The sequence below is a fragment of the Mustela lutreola genome, chromosome 2 (genome assembly GCF_030435805.1).
Source record: "Mustela lutreola isolate mMusLut2 chromosome 2, mMusLut2.pri, whole genome shotgun sequence".
NCBI classification, from domain to species: domain Eukaryota; kingdom Metazoa; phylum Chordata; class Mammalia; order Carnivora; family Mustelidae; genus Mustela; species Mustela lutreola.
Window position 1 is genome coordinate 30,702,659 of NC_081291.1, and position 18,934 is coordinate 30,721,592.

General features: G+C 42.2%; 1 protein-coding gene across 21 annotated transcripts in view; it reads right to left on the reverse strand.

The window, feature by feature from the left end:
- Positions 1-524: 524 nt before the first annotated feature.
- The window catches only part of CADPS (calcium dependent secretion activator), a 468,804-nt gene continuing 450,394 nt past the window's right edge, over positions 525-18,934 (reverse strand). For all 21 annotated transcript variants that reach the window (XM_059161408.1, XM_059161407.1, XM_059161399.1 and 18 more), the window contains 2 exons: positions 5,087-5,191; positions 525-1,750 (listed from right to left, as the gene is read on the reverse strand). In XM_059161408.1, the coding sequence (XP_059017391.1) occupies positions 1,571-1,750; positions 5,087-5,191 (285 nt within the window). In that variant the 3' untranslated portion in view covers positions 525-1,570. The remainder of the gene's footprint in view (positions 1,751-5,086; positions 5,192-18,934) is intronic.

Sequence of the window (18,934 nt, forward strand, 5' to 3'; positions counted from 1 at the left end):
AGATGCAAGTAAAACAGGTAAGCGTGCAAAACATTTGAGTTGTTTCACATGGGGGTGATTATTTTGCCAACAAGAAATGGGGAGCAAGAAGAGTGCTCCATATCTTAGAGAATCTTGAAAGATGCTTTAACAAATATATAAGAATCATATATAATTGGCACACGCTTTGTTTGAATGCAAACACTGCTGTTAATGTAGTGCTTAAAAACAGTTTGTTGGCCTTCTTTTCGTACAGGAGAACATTTCTCTCGTTTACACTACTCTCTTGCTTAGCAGACCCTTATTTATCCTATAATGCAAGCGTAATCTGCCCAACATGTCCAAATGCCCACCGTTCTGAATTAATGAAGTCTGAATTAGAGGGACTTCTGGCTGCCTCTTGTGGAGACAAACATTTGAAAACCACCCCTCCATCAGTTTCAAGGACACGACCTCTTCCCTGCTCTTGGTCTCCTCTACCCACTTTGTGTGTGTTTCAGTTCTGGCTTTCAAAAGAGACAGAGGAAGAAAGACTCAGAAGTGTATTCTTAGGACATTTGAGTAGTTATTTATTGAGAAGCCACAGTTTTCCACACCTTCATAACTGTAGGCTTTATATAAGGCAAAAGCAAGATGGATCCACTACCTTACACAGAAAGAAAGAGCTCTGCAGAGGACCCCGGGGTCATGCAGTTACAGATCAAAATGCAATGTACATGACAGATATAAAAAACAGTGTGGAACAAAATAATTTAAGTTATGGTTACAGTCTACTCAAGGAAATACCCATATCTTATTATAAACACATTTATAGTCTAGGGTTGTAATTTAAATATTCAGGTTTTTACATACATAGTTATTGAAACATAAAAGCAAAACGTCACGTTTATTAGGATCAACTTTGACAGAAGACGGTTGTTCTGAACTGTGCTTGGTGTTAACTCATGATAGGATTGCGCTTGCCGTGGCAAATGAGAGCATCAATCCATTGGTGTGTAGCCGTCCCTTTCTGGCTAACTATACGGATCAATGAGAGGATGATTTAACAAGGAAACCAGGGGTTCATGTTTTCATTTCAGGCAAACACAAAGAACCAAAAGTTGGTTGCCGGAGACTTGCCTTTTGTTTTCCAAAACACAAAGCACATCTATGTGTCTTGATTAAATTAATCCATTGTACTCATTGAAATAACTCTCATCCACGTAACGTGAAACAAGGAAGTACAATACTTGGTACACTCGCCCTCACATCCATTTACCGTCACTGCATACACAGTACATTAATGAAGCATCATTTAACTTCGCTGAGAACAGGAACACACCTAGCAGTTGGACTATGTATTTTCCATGAACAGTATTTAAAGAATGGTGCTCCATATTGCTTATAAACATATAGACATGGGATCAGGAAATCAGTGGGGTCAAAGGTCATTTGCTAATCTTGGTACGACATAGCTAAAATGGCAATTGTATTGGTAAACATCTCATGGGCATGGTAGTTGACAGAAAATTCCCTAATGGGGTTAACTAACAGACTAAGGACATGCACTGATTACAGGACTCTGTCCTAAAGGACTCCAGGCCCTGGCATTCTAGTCGTCTTCCTCGTCTTCTTCATCGCTGTCCTTCATGCTGATCCCCTGCAGGCCCCCACCCTCGCTCACTGAGGCCGTGGCTTCCTCCACAGTGAGCCGGTTCCGGATGGTTTCGTACGTCTTGCTGTTTAAGGTCGAGTCCAGGACCCCTTGCAATCGGAAATCTCTATAGGTTTTCTAAGGAGGGAAAAGATCAGTGATAAAAGAGGTCTCATCTCCATGAAGAGAGGGCAAGGACACAAAGCACTTATGGGTGTGAGAACACTGACCTTTGGCTAAGTGTCTCACTTTATGCATTGTCAAATGAAAAGCCACCATGCTCAGATTTCACTCGTACTGAACACTGAGATTCACCGAATGACAGAAAATGAGAAATTGTAGCAGGATAAACTGTATTAGCTGAGACAAAGCAAAGAACATAAGCTTGTGTTTATTCAATTCCATAAAGGGAAATGTTCCATGATTGTTTTGATTCTCTCTCTCTCTCTCTTTTTCTTTCTTTCTTTTTTTTTGGTCTGGTTCTTTCTCTTAGGTTAGTATATTATAAGATGATAGACTGTGTAAAGGGCCATAACACATAAATAATGGATCGACGATGGTATTTTGCGATTTCCTTTGCAGTCTGGTCTTTAATAGTTTTGAGGCTCTAACTGCATATCCCTCTGTCTCATTCAGAAGATAGACATATGTATGTTGGTATATGAAACCTAGTATGGGCAGCAACAACTATGGGGAAGATGGAGTGCTAATGCTTCATCAATATGTCACAGACATGTGATTCATTTCTTATCTCCCCGGGAAAGAAATGTATCTATTCCGTTCACAACTTCATGGTCTTGGGGAAGAAATTTGGCTCATTTTCAAGAACAATGGCTTGGTATTACTGTACCACAAATTCTTTGTTCCTTCAGGCGATTTCTCTCGGATTTCCTGAGTTATCCCAGGGACTGTTTTTTTGTTTTTTTGTTTTTTTCTAGAAATCGCTTAGCGTTAATTGAACATGACCAGAAGCATCTGGCTGTTGTCTACTTCTTAACATTTTTTTGGAAAAAGGTCTCCCTCTAACAACTTTTCTCATCACACTGCATATCATTTCAGCTACTGATTCTGCTGTGTGTTTTTTATATTGATATGGGACACTTGCTAAAGGGGCATGGGAAGGAATGTTAAATACTTCAGTGCATTCCCATTGTGACTTCTGTTTCTTGTCGTCCATCTAATGCAACCACAGTATCAATAATCACAATGTCAACCCCTCTTGAAGGTCCCATGTCATAATGACTGCAGAGTTAACTAGTGAATGCAGTTCAGCTCAGTGAAGTCCAATAATATCAAATTATGGATATAATGATCGCGTGTCCCCTTTACACCTGTTGTCTCAGCATGATTAATCACGGCACCTTCTTTCCTTTGTAAAAGCAATCTGATTTTGGCACTAAGTTAACAGGTCCTCTTAATTATGGATCATACTGCAAGGCTCTCCTAGGTAGCTAGATAGCTACCTGACTTGTCTTCACCTTGATGGGAAAGGGTAGGAGGCTGAGTAAATTCTGGGCATGGTACAGACCAGATATCCAGAAGATTAACTTGATTTTTTTGTACTTTTCCATCAGTTGTTCTGTTTCCACTTAAGATAATATAACTGGTGCCAGAGTGTGATGGGGAAAAGAAAGGTAGAAATCACTTGAGGGTTCTCCTCTTCATTCAAATTCCAGAGCAGTAGTCCCTAACTCAACTCTAACTGCCTGCAGACAGGGACCATATCTAGTCATTTAAAAATTTTCCATCTTGAAATATACGGCGAGGGGCTCATCTAGTATTTATCCAGTGTTGGACGAGTGAGTAAATGCTTGCTGAAGGAAGGGAGGGAGGGAAAGAATGGAGGAATGAAGAGAATGGAAGTGGAGGCAGGAAAGCAAACCAACTGTCTTTGGACCTTTGCCTCGAGGAAGGAGACCTCTGGCTAATGGGCTTAGTGAAGAGTGGCACACTCTGCTTCATACCTGTGTGTTGTGACACTAGTTAGACTGAGCCCATCCCGGCAAAAGTGAAGGGAGCTCTTTTGCCAGTGACATTTCTGTCCCTTCTCTGTGGTTCATGTCCGTGGTTTTTTTTTGGCAGAAGACTAAGAATAAACCTCTCTCAGACTTACATTTTTTCCTTAATGAAATATTGCTAGTTCCAATATTCCCAACATAGATCTAGAAATAGCAGTAATGGGAAGATATAGATTTTAAAATCATAAAATTAACGTCTTCTTTTCATGTCCACCCAGTAAGTATCAAACAAACAAATCCCGCCTCCCTCAAAAGAAGAGTGTTTATTCCCAGGACATGGAATTGAAGTGCTCAGGCAATGGCTGATGAGCTTGCTTTAGGAACTGTAATTTTAAAAATATGAAAATTAGGCTGGGTCTACGGTCCGAGTGCATACATTTCTTTTTTAAGATCTGCAATACACGGCTGTCTGTAACCTTCCCCGCGCAGACGCTTTGTGAGATCAAATGCAGATGATAATAATTCTCTTTAATTACACTCAACAGAACAGTAATTGGTTTTAAGTCAGCACTGGGGTAGAGGAGCACCTTCAATGAAATGGTGCTAATCCTAAAGAGACTAAGAAATGGGTTGGGGGCGGGGGGTGGGGGGAGAAAGGGAGTAGGGGGTAGAGACAGGGTGGAGGGGGGGACTTCTGGCAAACCGTTAAGACATAGAAATTCAGCTACGTTTTGTTGTTAAAATGTTTTTAAAGACACTTTCTGCTTTGAAGGAGATTTTTGCATCACGAATGTTTTAAAACCCTCTATGGTAAAGCATCAAATGGAAACTGAAATGATCAAAAACGTATTTACCCCCTTCTGTGATCTTATTATTTCATGTAAACCACTGAGATTTCACGCTGAAATAATTATCATTAGTCCAAGGCACACACACAAGAACAGGGAAAAAAGCTACTTTCAGGGTATGTTATCTCACCTTTGTGATCCTTTCCATTTGATTGTATACACGCATTGTAAGAGAAACTACTTCAATTAACTATGAGAACAATATTGATTTGCATCCTGATAATGATCACAGGACATATTTAGAAATAGCTGGAGGTAAATATTTCTATTACATTAATTGTGGCAAAATTTTATTTAATTAAACCATAAATGAAATTGGTAATTATGTGATTAGCATTATGGTACCCAAACCAGTTTTTGAAAGTCTAATGCACAGGGCACGAAGGCCCCTGCAGTATTTTTGCATGACAGATACGTAAAGTATTTTTCTGGCCTGGATAAAATATCAAATTCCTTTTTGTTAATTTTTCCTTTGATGTCTGAGTAATGAATTAACCACGCATCCCGAAGTGATTTCATAGGTTTTTCTTGCACGGGATGCTGCTTTAGAAATTATCTTGTTTTATATGTAAGCCAATATCTTTTGTGTTAAACAAATTCTGCAGCTGGACAATGAAAGGTATTTCAGTGAGTTGTTTGCAAAGAAGAATAATTATTTTTTCTTTTACCTTTACCATCCTAATTAGTGTTTTCAACTGATAAATGTGAAGCTGTAAGTCCATCCGGTCCGTCAACCAGGTGCAGATCACGTTCATGGAGCTGTTGTACCATTGCTGAAAAAAGAGACAAAAGTTCTCCAGCCAACACATCACGAAGCGTTTGCAGAGGAGAGAGGAAGCAGACCATGTTTGAGCACCTGTTCTGTTCCGAGGAGAGACTAAATGGTTAAAGGGAATTTGAGAGCAGAGATAAATTGTGAACATTAGTTGACACAAAAATGCCATGGTACCCGATCAGCCTAAAAAGAGATGGGTTTGGACTTTGAATCTAAGAACTCTTCCACAATCAACATCTCTTACACAATCAATACATCTAGACCATTCTGGCTCTTCTGATTCTCCTTTTTGTTGGTTAGTTTTACTCTGTTGAGAGTCAAGTCACTGCTTATTTCCTAAATCCGCTGTTTTAGATGCCCAGGGGGATGGGGCTTTCTCCGCGGGACAAACTGATGTTACCTGCTACTTACCTTTTGAAAAATCCAGACCCTGTCTGCAGAGGACAATGCTGGGAATTGGGCTGAGAGCCTTATGAATTGAGGGTGAAGTATACCTTCCTTTACCCTCCTGGGGGAACTGGGATAGAGACAAGGAATCAGGTTTTTCTTTAAGGGCCAAATCATACTCTGGGCAGCTTCTGTGCCCTTACGTCGGCTGTGCAATCTGTTTTAATCTTAACACCAAAAAATTATGGAAGATGGAAGAAAAAAACCATCTACAAATGAGCTCATTTCAAGCTGTTGAAATCATACTTCCCCTTAAGGGGGTTAAATTTTGCTTCTTGTCTGTGAAAAATGCTTGAAGCTGTGTCACTTTAGACTGCCACCCCTGTGGTGCAGGAAGTCTCTGGTGCGGTATGATTTTGCAGTACTGCTCATATATTCATAAATCTCACTCGGAGACATATGAACAGTGTTAGGAAGTGTCAGTATGAAAAAAAAAAATCTAATCTTTTAAACTTCACCAGGTTTCATTACGCATTGCCGCTTATACCAAACAATTTACAAATAAAATGAAAAGGTGTGGATGGACCTATATATTTATTTATGGGGCATCTATATGAACCGTGCACAGAAGAGATGCAAGAAAAAAAGAGTGGTTAGAGAATCGAGATGATGCCTCCTCTCGTGCTAACCAGCACGGACGCACACGTGCACGCGCGCACACGCACACGCACACACATTGCACACCAGTGGGGATTTGAAAAGCATAAATAAAAACATGTTTCTGATGGTAACTCCACCCTTTCTCACCTAAAGATCATCCAAAATCAGTTTATGCCTAACACTCACAGTTTTTCTGAAGCCTTGTTTCTGACTTAATTTCTTTAAAAAAAATTAATTTGGGTTTTTACTTGCAAGGTAGAACTGCCAAGTTTCACCTTGTAAGAAACGACACAGTCTCAGCCATGGCGTTCAGAAGCCCTCTTTGCAATCTTTCATTTCTAGGCTCCTTCCTCATCAGAGCCAATTGTGGCTCTCCTTGGAGCCCAGCCGCAAACAGAGACCACACTACCCCAATCAAGGCGGCATTGCAGCCTCACAGCCAACTTCTGCTCTTTTAAAGATCATGGAGGCGAAACTGTCAGTTTTAGGAACCTTCTGTCCCTCCCCAGGGAGCAGGCAGGGTGGGGGGTGGGGAATTTTTTCCCCTGAAATTCACAGTTCACTCCATGTAGGAGGAGGTTTGCCCGGGTCAAGCTGCTTCAGGCATGGACAGGTTTTCCCCTCTAGGAGTGAGAACATTTTACTGAAACTTTTTTGGGGTGGGGTGAGGTGGGGGAGTGATTATTGGGGAGTGTTTTTGGCACCTCCTGCCTTGGGATTCTGGAGCCTTTGCTGTCACTGCATCTGGGTTTATTAAGATGGTGTCTGGGGACAGGAATACCACGGGTCACCAGCGTTCCTGCAGTGCTCCCTTACTCTTAGCAACTGGGGGCTCTCTTGTGTTCACCCCAGCACTCAAATCCTGTTTGCTGGGCTTTTTCTAACATGCAGTAAAATATTTCGAGACTCACAAGCATCAGTACCCCCTCGACCCTACCTCCTGGAGTTGGAAGATGACATGTCAAAGAACATGGGGGCCTCCTGGCCAAACCTACACACCCAGGGCCACACGACAGGTGCATCTTGGGGACACAAAAGAGGAATGTGGCACTCTGGCTTCTAGGCAGAGGTGGCATTTTGCTTTGGCTGTGACAACAGGCAAACCGGCGCTGGCTGATATCACTGCCAGCAAGCCTCGTGCAACATGCCTTTTTCTCTTTGCTGAGAGACGTGCCACCTTTCAGGGGAAAAAAAAAATAACGACCTCCCCCCCCCCTTACTTTGTATAAGTAATTCCTATTCTTGCAAATGGCTTCTAGAGAGTAAAAAATAAAAACAAAAATAAAAAGGTAGGATACTCTGAATCTCTCTCTGCTGCGGAAAGGGTAGGGAGGTAGCAAATACATACAGCAATGGATTAGTGTATCACGCTTGTCGATTCCCACCCCAGGAGAATAAGAGAGCCCTGGAACATCCATGCCTTTCCTCCTGGATCTCACATCTAGCAAAAGAAGTGTAAAAAATGTATGATGCCCCATTGGCTACGCATTTCAAGAGGCAAAAGGGAGTAAGTCACTCCTTTCCAAACCTTATGCTCAGTAGATGAAATTGGAGGCACACAGCGCTAACTTGGATGCGGCACAGCGCTAACTTGGTTTTCCAGAAAGGCGCTTAAAGGCATTTGGGTGTCGGAGGAAGCAAGAGTCACTGCCTTCTAGAACTTTAAAATGTTAGAGGTGAAAAAGATCTTCCCTGTTAGTAGAGGAGGAAACAAAGGCCCAGAGAGGTGATGTGACTTGCCCAAGGTCACACAGCTAGTGAGTCTAGGGGTGGGTTTTTTTTTTAGAATTAGGCACTGGATTGAGAGAGCTGATCATGGAATTACTCCTCCCAAGGAGGGGCGAAAGAATATGCTGGTCGGGAGAGCTGAGCGTGTGCACCTCTTTCCAACTGCATGCTCAGGATCTCGCATCGACAGCTAGAAATAGGCCTTAGTGGGAGTTTTTACACCATGGAAATTGGCAAACACCAAAAACCACGGCATTCTCCCTCCCAGAAAGCCAGTTGTTAAACATTTACCAGCACATTACTGGGTATCTGGGTTGTTCCTGCTTGTTCTCATTTGGGGCTTATTATTCAGGTTTGCTTTATTTGAGGCGGATGCTAACAAGGCAGATTTGTTAGGATTCTTCAAAACAGGAAATGAAACATTTTAAGGTCTCCCCATTTTGTTTTGTCTTGGGTGCAGATATGCCTTTTCCAGAAATATCCTAATACTTGGACACTAAAACTTTGATAAAATGCTCTCTAAACCCTAGGAAAAAAAATTGTGGGCTCTCAACCTGGACTAAGTGTTTAAGTATCATCATGACTCCTTTGCTGGCCTCCCTTTTGTTCAGGAATATTAATTGGAAACTTCCTAAATAAGGTTCCTTTAATCTTAAAAAAGCACTGGAGAAATAAAATCCCCAATACCTGGGGCTCCTTTAAAATATTCTCTGGGGAGAGTTTGGTGAGGGTTCTGGAGCTGGAACGCAAAAGGATGCCCATCCAGAAGAAGTCCCTTGGAAAGCTGGGGACTTCTCTAGTAGTTGTAACCAGATCTGAAAGCTCTATTGAGGAGAAGCTGGAAGGCTGCTCTGAGACTCTGTCATTTAATCTTTCTTTCTTCCTCTCTACAGTGTAGTCCTTAAGAGCAGAGGCCTCACCTGTCTTTCCCCTAGCTTTGTGATCTTCAGCAAATTATTTACATTCTCAAAGATGCAGTTTTCTGATCAGAAAATGGGGATTAATCAGGCTTTTTCAGAGGCTTTCTGACGACCCAAGGAAGTTATGCTAGCAAGGCTCTCAGCCTCATACTGGGGCTGAGAAATGTGAGTTGCTGCCACCACCACCACCATTAACCACCGTCACCACTCACATCTTCATCACCATCACCATCACCTCTCTATTCTTTTTCTTGATCTCTCTCTCTCACACACCAAGAAATGCCATAAAGGTGGGGGAGGAAGATGAGCAAGTGACCAGAGAAAGGCATGTGGCTGTGGAGAAAATGGCTCCTGTCGGAATACCTCTGGAATTGCATGCATGAGTCTTACAGGACATGGACTAACTCTCAGCAATTCCATTGTAAAGTGTTTTGTGGTAGATCACCACCCAAACCTAGACAACCATCCTGGGTGCATAAAGCACATTTTAAACTACATTAGACCTAGATTTAATACTGGATAAAAAGAATTCAGACAAATAATGAGTGATTTTTTCAAACTTCCTGTGCACAAGTTACAGCTTAACTTGGGTTGGCTACTTATTAGCTGGATAACCTTCAAACAAGATACTTAACTCTCTGACTCTCAGTCTCCTCTTGGGGGTTAATACCAGTACCTGCTTCATAGGATTACTGCGAGTATTAAAAAAGATAATTATGTAAAGTGCCCAGCAGAGTTACTCTCACATACTAAGCACTCAATAAAATTTAGCAATGGGGCGCCTCGGTGGTGGAGTTGGTTAAGCGTCCAATTCTTAGTTTAGGCTTAGGTCATGGTCTATCTTGAGATAGAGCTCCGAGTGGCTCTCAGTGAGTCTGCTCATCCTTCTCCCTCCCCCTCTGCCCCTCCCCCCCACTCACGTTTGGTGCGTGTACCCTCTCTCAAATAAAAATCTTTAAAAAAAAAAAATTAAATTAGCGACTATTATAATTATCCCCAGAAACATAAAGAGAGCCTTTTCAATATACAATGCAAAGGAATTTTCATGATTCATTTCTAGTAGGAGCTTTGACAGTTAATATGCAGATCTACTCAGGTAACACCTTGCACCTTGTAAACACACTGACTTCATGCAGAGAAACCCTTATACATAACTCTCTCTTCCATAATATTGGGGTTCACCATACCAGGATTAGGGTGAGGCTAGTGAGGCAGGAACTTGCAAATACAGGATTAGATATTGTCTTTTTTTTTTTTTAAAGGTTTTACTAATTTATTTGACAGAGTGAGATCACAAGTAGGCGGGGGGGGGGCACATAGAGGAAGCAGGCTCCCCGCTGAGCAAAGACCCAGATGCAGGACTTGATCCCAGGATCCGGGATCATGACCTGAACTGAAGGCAGAGGCTTAACACACTGAGCCATCCAGGCACCCCAGGATCAGATATTGTCTTTAATTAATATTCTGATATTTTGTTCATCCTGGATTATTTGCATCCATTTTGATTTTTTAAGGTAGTATTAAAAGATTATTGATCTTAATCACCATATTTTTTTGGTTTCCCCTTAATTTTTATAACTGATAAGGGATTCCTTCACCTCTTCCTAATCCCAGCCCCAGGGCTCCCTGTTCCCCTGGAAACTTGATCACTGGGAAGTGCTGCAGGATTGAGAGATAGGATGATGAATACTTCACACTTCACTAGACAATAGAGGGTTCACAGCAACTGGACTTCCACTTGGATTTGGAGACGCACTAATCAGCCAGTAAGATGGTGACTACAGGATGGCTGCTGCCCTCATGTCTTCTGCCACCAGAGCCACCTAGATGCATCTGAATTCCTCCATAGAGGAGGATCTGAGTTCTATTGTTAGTTCCTCTCTAAATATGTATTTCCTTTGAAACCCGCATTCCCTATCTTGATGTTAATTTGATGTCCTAAAGAGACCTGACTGTTAATGACTCATTTGTCTTCAGAGCAAATGAGCGGCATCACACTTGAGCGGCAATGACAGCAAGGAGTAGAGGGTGAGCAGAGAACAACTCGCGGTGTGCCTCCATCCTCACCGATCACGAGAGTAACATATGCCCTAGACGTAAGCAACCCCCTATTGGGTATGACCACGTATCTGGCACTAGAGTCTGCTGTTTTAAACGCAGAACTGTTGTGTACTGGATAGGCCATACACACAGCTAATGAAAGTACAGGTATCCTCCACTTTTCTAAAGTTTACCTTGTGCCACTTCGCTTTTACGAAGGACCTACATTAGTCCCCGTTTTCGCTAACTGAAAGAAATTGGAAGAAGATTTTTGCTTTAATGAAAAAAGGCAGAAAGCAAGAACAGCGGTCAGCGTTTCTGTTGCAGTAGCGAGAGTGGCCCCAACAAACTCCTTCCCTGGGAACTATACTCAGCATCTCAGCCTCAGGCCACCAGAGCTTTAACGGGTATCTACGAGCATCTGCGCTTTATCTCCATTTATTCTGTGCATCCATTAGCCAGATGTGTCCTAAGGTATCAGAAAACCCTAAGAGAGGTTATTTTGGGAGCTTGGGGAAGTTCAAAATTTTTTCCATATAAATTAATGGTAATTGCTGCTTCACTTTATACCATTCTGGCTTAAGAAGGTTTTCAGAGGAATGCTCTATTTTGGAATAGCAGGAGGAACCTGTAGTTAGCTATTTGTTGAACACCTAGCCCTTTCAATATTCAAGTGCTCTGCACAGTATTCTGCAAACATTTTATAATTCAGTCATTGAGTTGGACTTCTAGGAGGTTGACACTATTAACAGCCTCATTTTGTAGATGAGGAAAAAGGGCATAGGTAAATTAAGTTAGTAGCCTGGGGTCACACAACTAGTAAGTGGTCCTATAGGCTTCAAGTTGGTTATTTACCACTAACATGTGTATAAGTTGTCCCATTCAATGCAAATGTTAAAAAGTAATGGCCTATTTACAGAGAGACAATTCCGGTTCTGTGTGGTTCCTCAGCAAAGTCATTCAGCTCTGGAATTCTCAAAGGAGAAGTGTGTGAGTAGGATAATGCTGTGGAACCTGTTTCCCTCAGAGCCCAAGCTTGGCTTGGAGTTGAAGATTCTACTTTTTATGACTTAGCAACTGGCTAAGCAGAGTGTCTCAACAGCCTTAAAGAACTAATGGCTGGGAGACAATCATTGCTGAGTCTTAATGGAAATGATTAGAAAAAACTGGATGGGAATGAGGGCATGTAGTTTCTAAGCTAGAATCAGTGTAGTTTTTCTTCTTCTCTGTAGCCCTTCCTGATCTCTTCTTATTTCTTTTAGGTTGGTAACTTAGCAAATGCTACTGGTAGAAAGTTCTCACTGGGGGCAGGTTGAGTTTTTGAAGAGAAACACAACTAGAAAAGTTGCCTTTATCACAATGGACTAAATTTTCCTGAGAATTTTAGAAATACAAAAGCTATAACACTGATTAAAATTCCAGTTCTGGGGTGCCTGGGTGGCTCAGTTGTTTATGCGACTGCCTGCATGATCCTGGAGTCCTGGGATCAAGTCCCACATCAGGCTCCCAGCTCTGTGGGAAGTCTGCTTCTCCCTCTGACCTTCTCCCCTCTCATGTTCTCTCTATCTCAAACAAATAAATAAAATCTTAAAATTTCAGTTCTGAAAAACTACACATCATAAGCTTTAAAATTTTCAGTATAATAGGGACAGTAACATAGTAAGACCTTGGGGAAATTTGGTTTCATGTTAAATTAAAGAACAGAAAGCACCATAAAAGAAATAATTTTAGGCAGAGTAACAAATCCAATGAAAATAGCCTAGTGCAAAACCCAGGTCTTTCTTTCTCTGTTGCTGTCTCTTTAAAAAGACTCTTTTTTTTCTCTTTAAAAAAAAAGTTCTATTGAAGTAGAACACACATACTGTAGTGTCTTGCTTTAAGCAAAATATAGTCTCATATATATACACACATATCGAACAAGACATGTTGCCCCATGCCTATAATTAAGGGTAATATTTTGCTCAATATTGTAAAAATGAGCTCTTTTTTGAAAGTACGGCATTTGGCCTAAGGGCCAATAACCACCACAAACCAACTTCACACACTTTCTTGGATGAAAAATTTGTGACTTGGTCCAATATATCATAGGCATAAATGATAGCTGAAATCCACAAGGATCTGAGTTCTATTGTTAGTTCATTTCTAAATATGTATTTCCTTTGAAACCGGCATGGTCAAGCCTATATGCCAGGCAGACACACCACTAAATGCCTGGGCAGCTCATGGCTAAATTCTCACAACCTGAGTCTCTGTTAGCAGGTAAGGAATCCGAGACTCAGAGAAGTGGCCTGGCCACTAGCAAGAGATGGAGCTAAAGAGGCTGAGAGGCAGGGCAGCCTGTGGCCAAGAGAAAGGATGTGACCCGGGCCTCTCCTGTGTTTGAATCTTGGTAAGTCTCCTTACCTCTCACCTCTCTAAGCCTCAGTTTCCTCATCTGCTAAATGGGGATTATAATGAAAACTACTTATGGTTGGGGGGGGCAGGTTAAATGAGTTAATGTGTGAGGAGTTAATATGTGCGGAGTGCTTACCACAGAGCCAGGCACATCCTACATGTTAGCTGTTAAAACCCTAGCCACGCTATCCTGCCCCACCTTACAAACAGGGAATCCTACCTCTGTAAGTGCAGCTTTTAGGGTTTGCACGAAGCTTTCTGAGAAAGCCTCCATTCTTCTAAAAATGTCTGTACAGGGGCGCCTGGGTGGCTCAGTGGGTTAAGCCGCTGCCTTCGGCTCAGGTCATGATCTCGGGGTCCTGGGATCGAGTCCCACATCGGGCTCTCTGCTCAGCAGGGAGCCTGCTTCCTCCTCTCTCTCTCTCTGCCTGCCTCTCTGCCTACTTGTGATCTCTCTGTCAAATAAATAAATAAATAAATAAATCTTTAAAAAAAAAATAAAAATAAAAATGTCTGTACAAACAGGCAATGTATAACCTCTTGGTAACCAATTTGTACTTCTGAACTGAAGAAACCCAGTGAGTGCTGGAGGATGGTAATCTTTTCTTTGGAAAGTACCCTTTCTCCAACTCAACACAGCCATGCATCAGAGAAATTGGCTCAGTACCTTGCCTAGAGCGTCTAATGAAAGCAAGGGCATTCTGTTTGTTGGCAAGGAGTCAAAGAGGAAGAGAATACTTTGACCACACCCCTATGACTAAGTTCTTCACTTTGCTTTTGTGACAAAAGTGGGTTATTATTAGTTGAGGGGAATTAACCCACAACCTATTTAAATTGCTGTTATTGAAATACCTTAATGAAATCTTTTACATTTGCACCTTTCAATGCGTATTTCTTCCTTACAATATGGGTAATTTAAGAACATTTGAAAAGCATCATCCAGAGTTTCTTGACACTTCTACCAAGGTTCCCATAGCTTCATGAACCCAAGCCACAATTCCACAGCCCAATGAGTCTCTCAGGTCTAAGGATTGCCAGGGATCTGGTTGTATTCAGTGTTCTATTCCAGATTCAGATAGGGTCTGACAAAGAAACCTTGGCGTGTTCAAGCCAACTATGCCAAATAGGCAAAGCAGTAAACAACCACATGCAAATTTCAGGATTTGTCAAAGTTCCCCAAGGGCTGAAGCAACACTTTCTGAAAGGGCAGATCATCTGAGTGCTTTTAAACGTGGGCACACAGCTGAAAAATGCAATCTTCTGTTTTCCTCCAGTGTTACTGTAATTCAGGACTTGGTTCCCCCAAACAATTGAACCTAGAAATGGGTATTTCCCCATCACAGCTTCAGGACGCTCAGCTCAAAGCACAAAGACACCAAAAGGTAAACAAACAGCAAAGGCAGAGGATGAAGGTAATCAGAATGAGCTTCCGAGCTATCTCAAAAGTCCTTTATAGTGGAGGTGTTGTTTTGTTTTGTTTTTTAACTATGTAATTTTTTGGATACCTAAAACAGCTGTTTCATTGAGGTCTTTGCAAAGATATCTTACTGCTGTGGTTCTGCAAGGTACTAAACTCTGGATCACACCCCGCAAAGTCTGATGCGATCCAGACCAATGGGGAACTCAGAGGCACCAGAGACCATCCTCACCTACAACCTGGAGCTGAGAGCATACCTACTCTTTTTGCCTTTAGTGTCTTCGCATAAGAAAGACAGAGCAAATGAAACTATTTTTTTTTTTTTTAACTTAAGTTGTTACTGCTTAAGACTGATGATTTTTCTATAGGAAGATGAACAGAATTTAGCATTTGGGAGAAATACCATTTTAACCTCCTCTGAAAGGGCCTAATTAATACCTTAGTATATTTTTATTAAAATAAGCAGTTATCTATTCAAGACCAAATTTGAACTCTAACCCTGAAATGTGCAGAAGCATCCAACAACAAAAGTCTTTACAAGGCACTTACATTTCAAATGAATGTTCGAAATGATCAAACCGTACTTGGATCCTGAATGCATTGCCCCCTTCTTATCCAAGTCAGGCCTGTCACTATTACTTGCTGAAGGGGAAATACAAGGGAAGTTAGAGTCCTGAAGGATCCCTTCTGAAAGCAAATCAAGCAGGAGAGTTTAATCCAAAGCTAAGCTTACATGGACTATCCAGGGGTCTTCCTCTGCAAGACATTTTTTTTCCTTTTTTTTTTTCTTTCATGGTTTGATTAACTTGTTGGCAATCTCTGTAAACTATCCAAGCTACCCAAAGGCAGACTGGAAAGGCGTTGGTCGCTTCTGAAAGAATCGGATTGTATGAAACCCCGTGAATCCTGCCCAATCCCACATCTCAGTACGGCAGGTGGCTATCTGCAGGCAGATATGATGGTCTCTGAAAGGTTTTCTTTCCTGATACTTGGAAGATATTTCTGGAAACAGTTTACCCTCCCTGAATGAGAGAAGGAAGCCAAAGACCAACCCATAGATATCTACCGAATGATAGGAAGGCATACGATGGGAAAGCAGAGGCACTAATGTGAATTTTCAATTGTGACCACTATCTCAACTCAAATGCAAACACCCCTATTCTACCAGTTCCACAACTCGAGGAAGCGCTATCAGGAAAGGATCTAGCAATTTCACTTTTCAATACAGATGCCAAAAGACCGAAAGCAGGATTTTGAAGAGTTATTTGCATGCCCATGTTCATATCAGCAATATTCATAACAATTCTAAGCCAAGAGATGGAAGCAATACAAGGGTCCACAGACAGAACGGATAAATAGAAGGTGACACACACGCACTGTGGAAAATTATTCAGCCTTCAAAAGAAAGGAAACACTGTCATATACTACAACATGGAGGAATCTTGAGGCCACTATGTGAAGTAAAAGAAGCCAGTGGAAAAAGGACAAATATTGTATGATTCCATTTATATGAGGAATCAAGAATAGTCAAATTTGCGCAAACAGAAAACAGAATGGTGGTTGCCAGGGGCAGGGGAGGGGTAAGTGAGGAGTTAGCATTTAATGGGTACAGAGTTTCAGTTTTGCAAGATGAAAAGAGTTCTGGAGACTGGTTACACCAACAATGTGAATGTATTCAACACGACTTAACTGTACACTTTGAAATAGTTAACATGGCAAATTTTATGTTATGATTATTTTGCCACAATTAAAACAAAAACATGGGAAATGAAAATAAAATCACTTCCTATACTGAAAATGAAACTTTCCTTAAGAAAGCTCAGATATGTAACAATATACAAATTCTAATCCAGACACCCAACCATGTTTGACAAAAAGCCAAAAAATTCTTTGTAAGATGAACATGGGTATTTCATTTAATAACAGGACTGAGACAGTTTCTCGAGGCCGAGTTTTGAGACAGCAAAGAACAAAGAACAAATCTGGTAGCATTTGCTCAGTCATTTATTTGGTTTATTTAAAACATGCCATGGGGCCAACATTTCTAAATCTGTGAAATAGAATTAAATGAAACCCAGAGACAAGAACTAAGAATCCTCATAGAGGCTTGGGTCCAAACAACAAAAAAGGATGCATTTTTCGCACTGTGCGACACGTCACCTCCTAGGTTTTCACAGAGACTCCCCCAGCCCCTGATAGAACCCCCGCCCCTGATTTTCCAAGCGTAGATTTGATCAAGCAGCAATCAGCCCTGAGATCCCAGTTCCCCTGCCCAAAAGGGCAGCAGCTGCCCCATCCAGAATCACTCCCAGCATAACAGACTTATTAAGGTTTGGAATGTGTGTTCAGGAAGCCCTTATTTTAGGAAACAATTAAGTAGAATTAGGCTAATAAAGCAAGGCAGGCAAAGCTTTTGCCCTTTGCTGAGAAATAACTCCTGCGTGGAACAGTTGTACTAATAAAAATCATGTATTTCTTAAATGCCTCAAAATGATCTTTGCACCAAGCTCGGCAATTAACCCGGCCCCACTGAGGAGCATTTATTCCCCGGGCTAAGGAGGATTAATCTCCATGTTTGCTCCACCAATGTCGTTCGTTGGTGAAAATATGGTCTGAGGCTTTGGGCTGGGAACAGAAATTTCTGAAAGTGGGAACTGGACAGGAGGGTAGCGAGGTCGACACAAGGGGCTGGATGCCCCCTGCCAGGCCCAGACGGAGGCTAGGGCCAAGCATCTACTCGGGCCTATACCTGTTCTTAACCTGGCGGGAGGAGGGAAGGCTTTTCTTCAGGTGGCCGGAACCTTATCTACTGAGGGGATTTTCTCCACCAGCCCCAACTCTACTCCCTTCCTCATAGTAGCTGTTAGTGGATCTTCTTCTGGGCCAGAAGCAATAGATTTCCCACCTCCAGGCCTAGGCAGGAAGTGACCGCTGGGCAAAAGGGGGACACAGAACCTCCTGTCCGATGCTTTGTCGCCTTGACAACACCCCAGCTGGTGGGCCTCAGAACAGACTTAATTTCTTTTCTTTCTGTGCCCACCCTCCCCACCCCGTACTTCTCTCCCTCTTTCTCTAGACGCAAACGTACGGCATCCAACATAAAGTTGCCGAAATAGCAATCTTGTCTCTGAATATATAAATTGCAAAAATTGATATGAATAAATCTGCAAGTAGCACACTGATTGTGGCACATTTTATCAAAAAACGGCGCTCAGTTGCTTGGTGGCTGGGGAGGGGGGCGGTGTCATTACACATACAGAAAAACATCTGCAAACTCCCGGTTTCTTTACTCAGAACTGAATGGAGGCATGACCTCCTGTTCCTTGCCATGAACCCTGAGTTCACACTCATATTTTACATGTTACAGGAAGCCACAGCTCGCCCCAGGGGTGCTGCAAACAGACACGCAGAAGCCAGATGTAGCCCCCCCCCCCGCCCACCGCCCCACTCCTTAATGCACCTGAAGGAGCCAGCAACTCGACATTCAAAAGCTGACATGCACGTAGCTTAAGGTCACTTCAGATTTTGTGAAGAGGAGGACAAAACCAGGAATGCTTCTAGGGCTGGGCTGTCAGCGGGGAGGCGGAGGGATTACAAGGAACCTGTGACTCTGCCTCTTTCTGCCTTTGCTGGTAGTTTTTTTGTGTGTGAACAAGTGCCATACAACAGATTGAGCCTCGTATAAAGGCCTGAGACTGTGCAAGGGCCCCCCGCTGGGCCTCAGCTGTGCTTGCAATTAGCAATAGGCACAGAGTGATTATTGTTGCGGTAGCGGATGGCAATGCGAAGTGACAAGTTTTATGGGGGAAGTTGAGAGCGGGGATGCTCTGCAAGTTTCTCCTTCTTTCTTTTTTCTTTCTTTTTTTCTTGGTCTGCAAAACCCCTTCCTTGGGAGGTTGCAACCTCCCGTTGCAGTGAAAGCTGCACCCCCCACCCCCGCCCCCTCATTCAAAAGAGTCTTAACGAAAATTGTTGAAAGAATATTTTTCTCGCTGCTTCAGAACGCGGGCTTTCTAGGTCAGAGCTTCCTTGCTGCCCTATTTAATGTCAGAAATACCCATTTGCCTCAAATTAGCAGAGATCTTCGAGTTGAGGGCAGGAGATTAAGCATACAAAATTACTCAGCAGGTGATGGTGGGGTGGATTTGGGGGTTGAGAAGTCTTTAAAACTGACTACAAGACATTATATACTTCT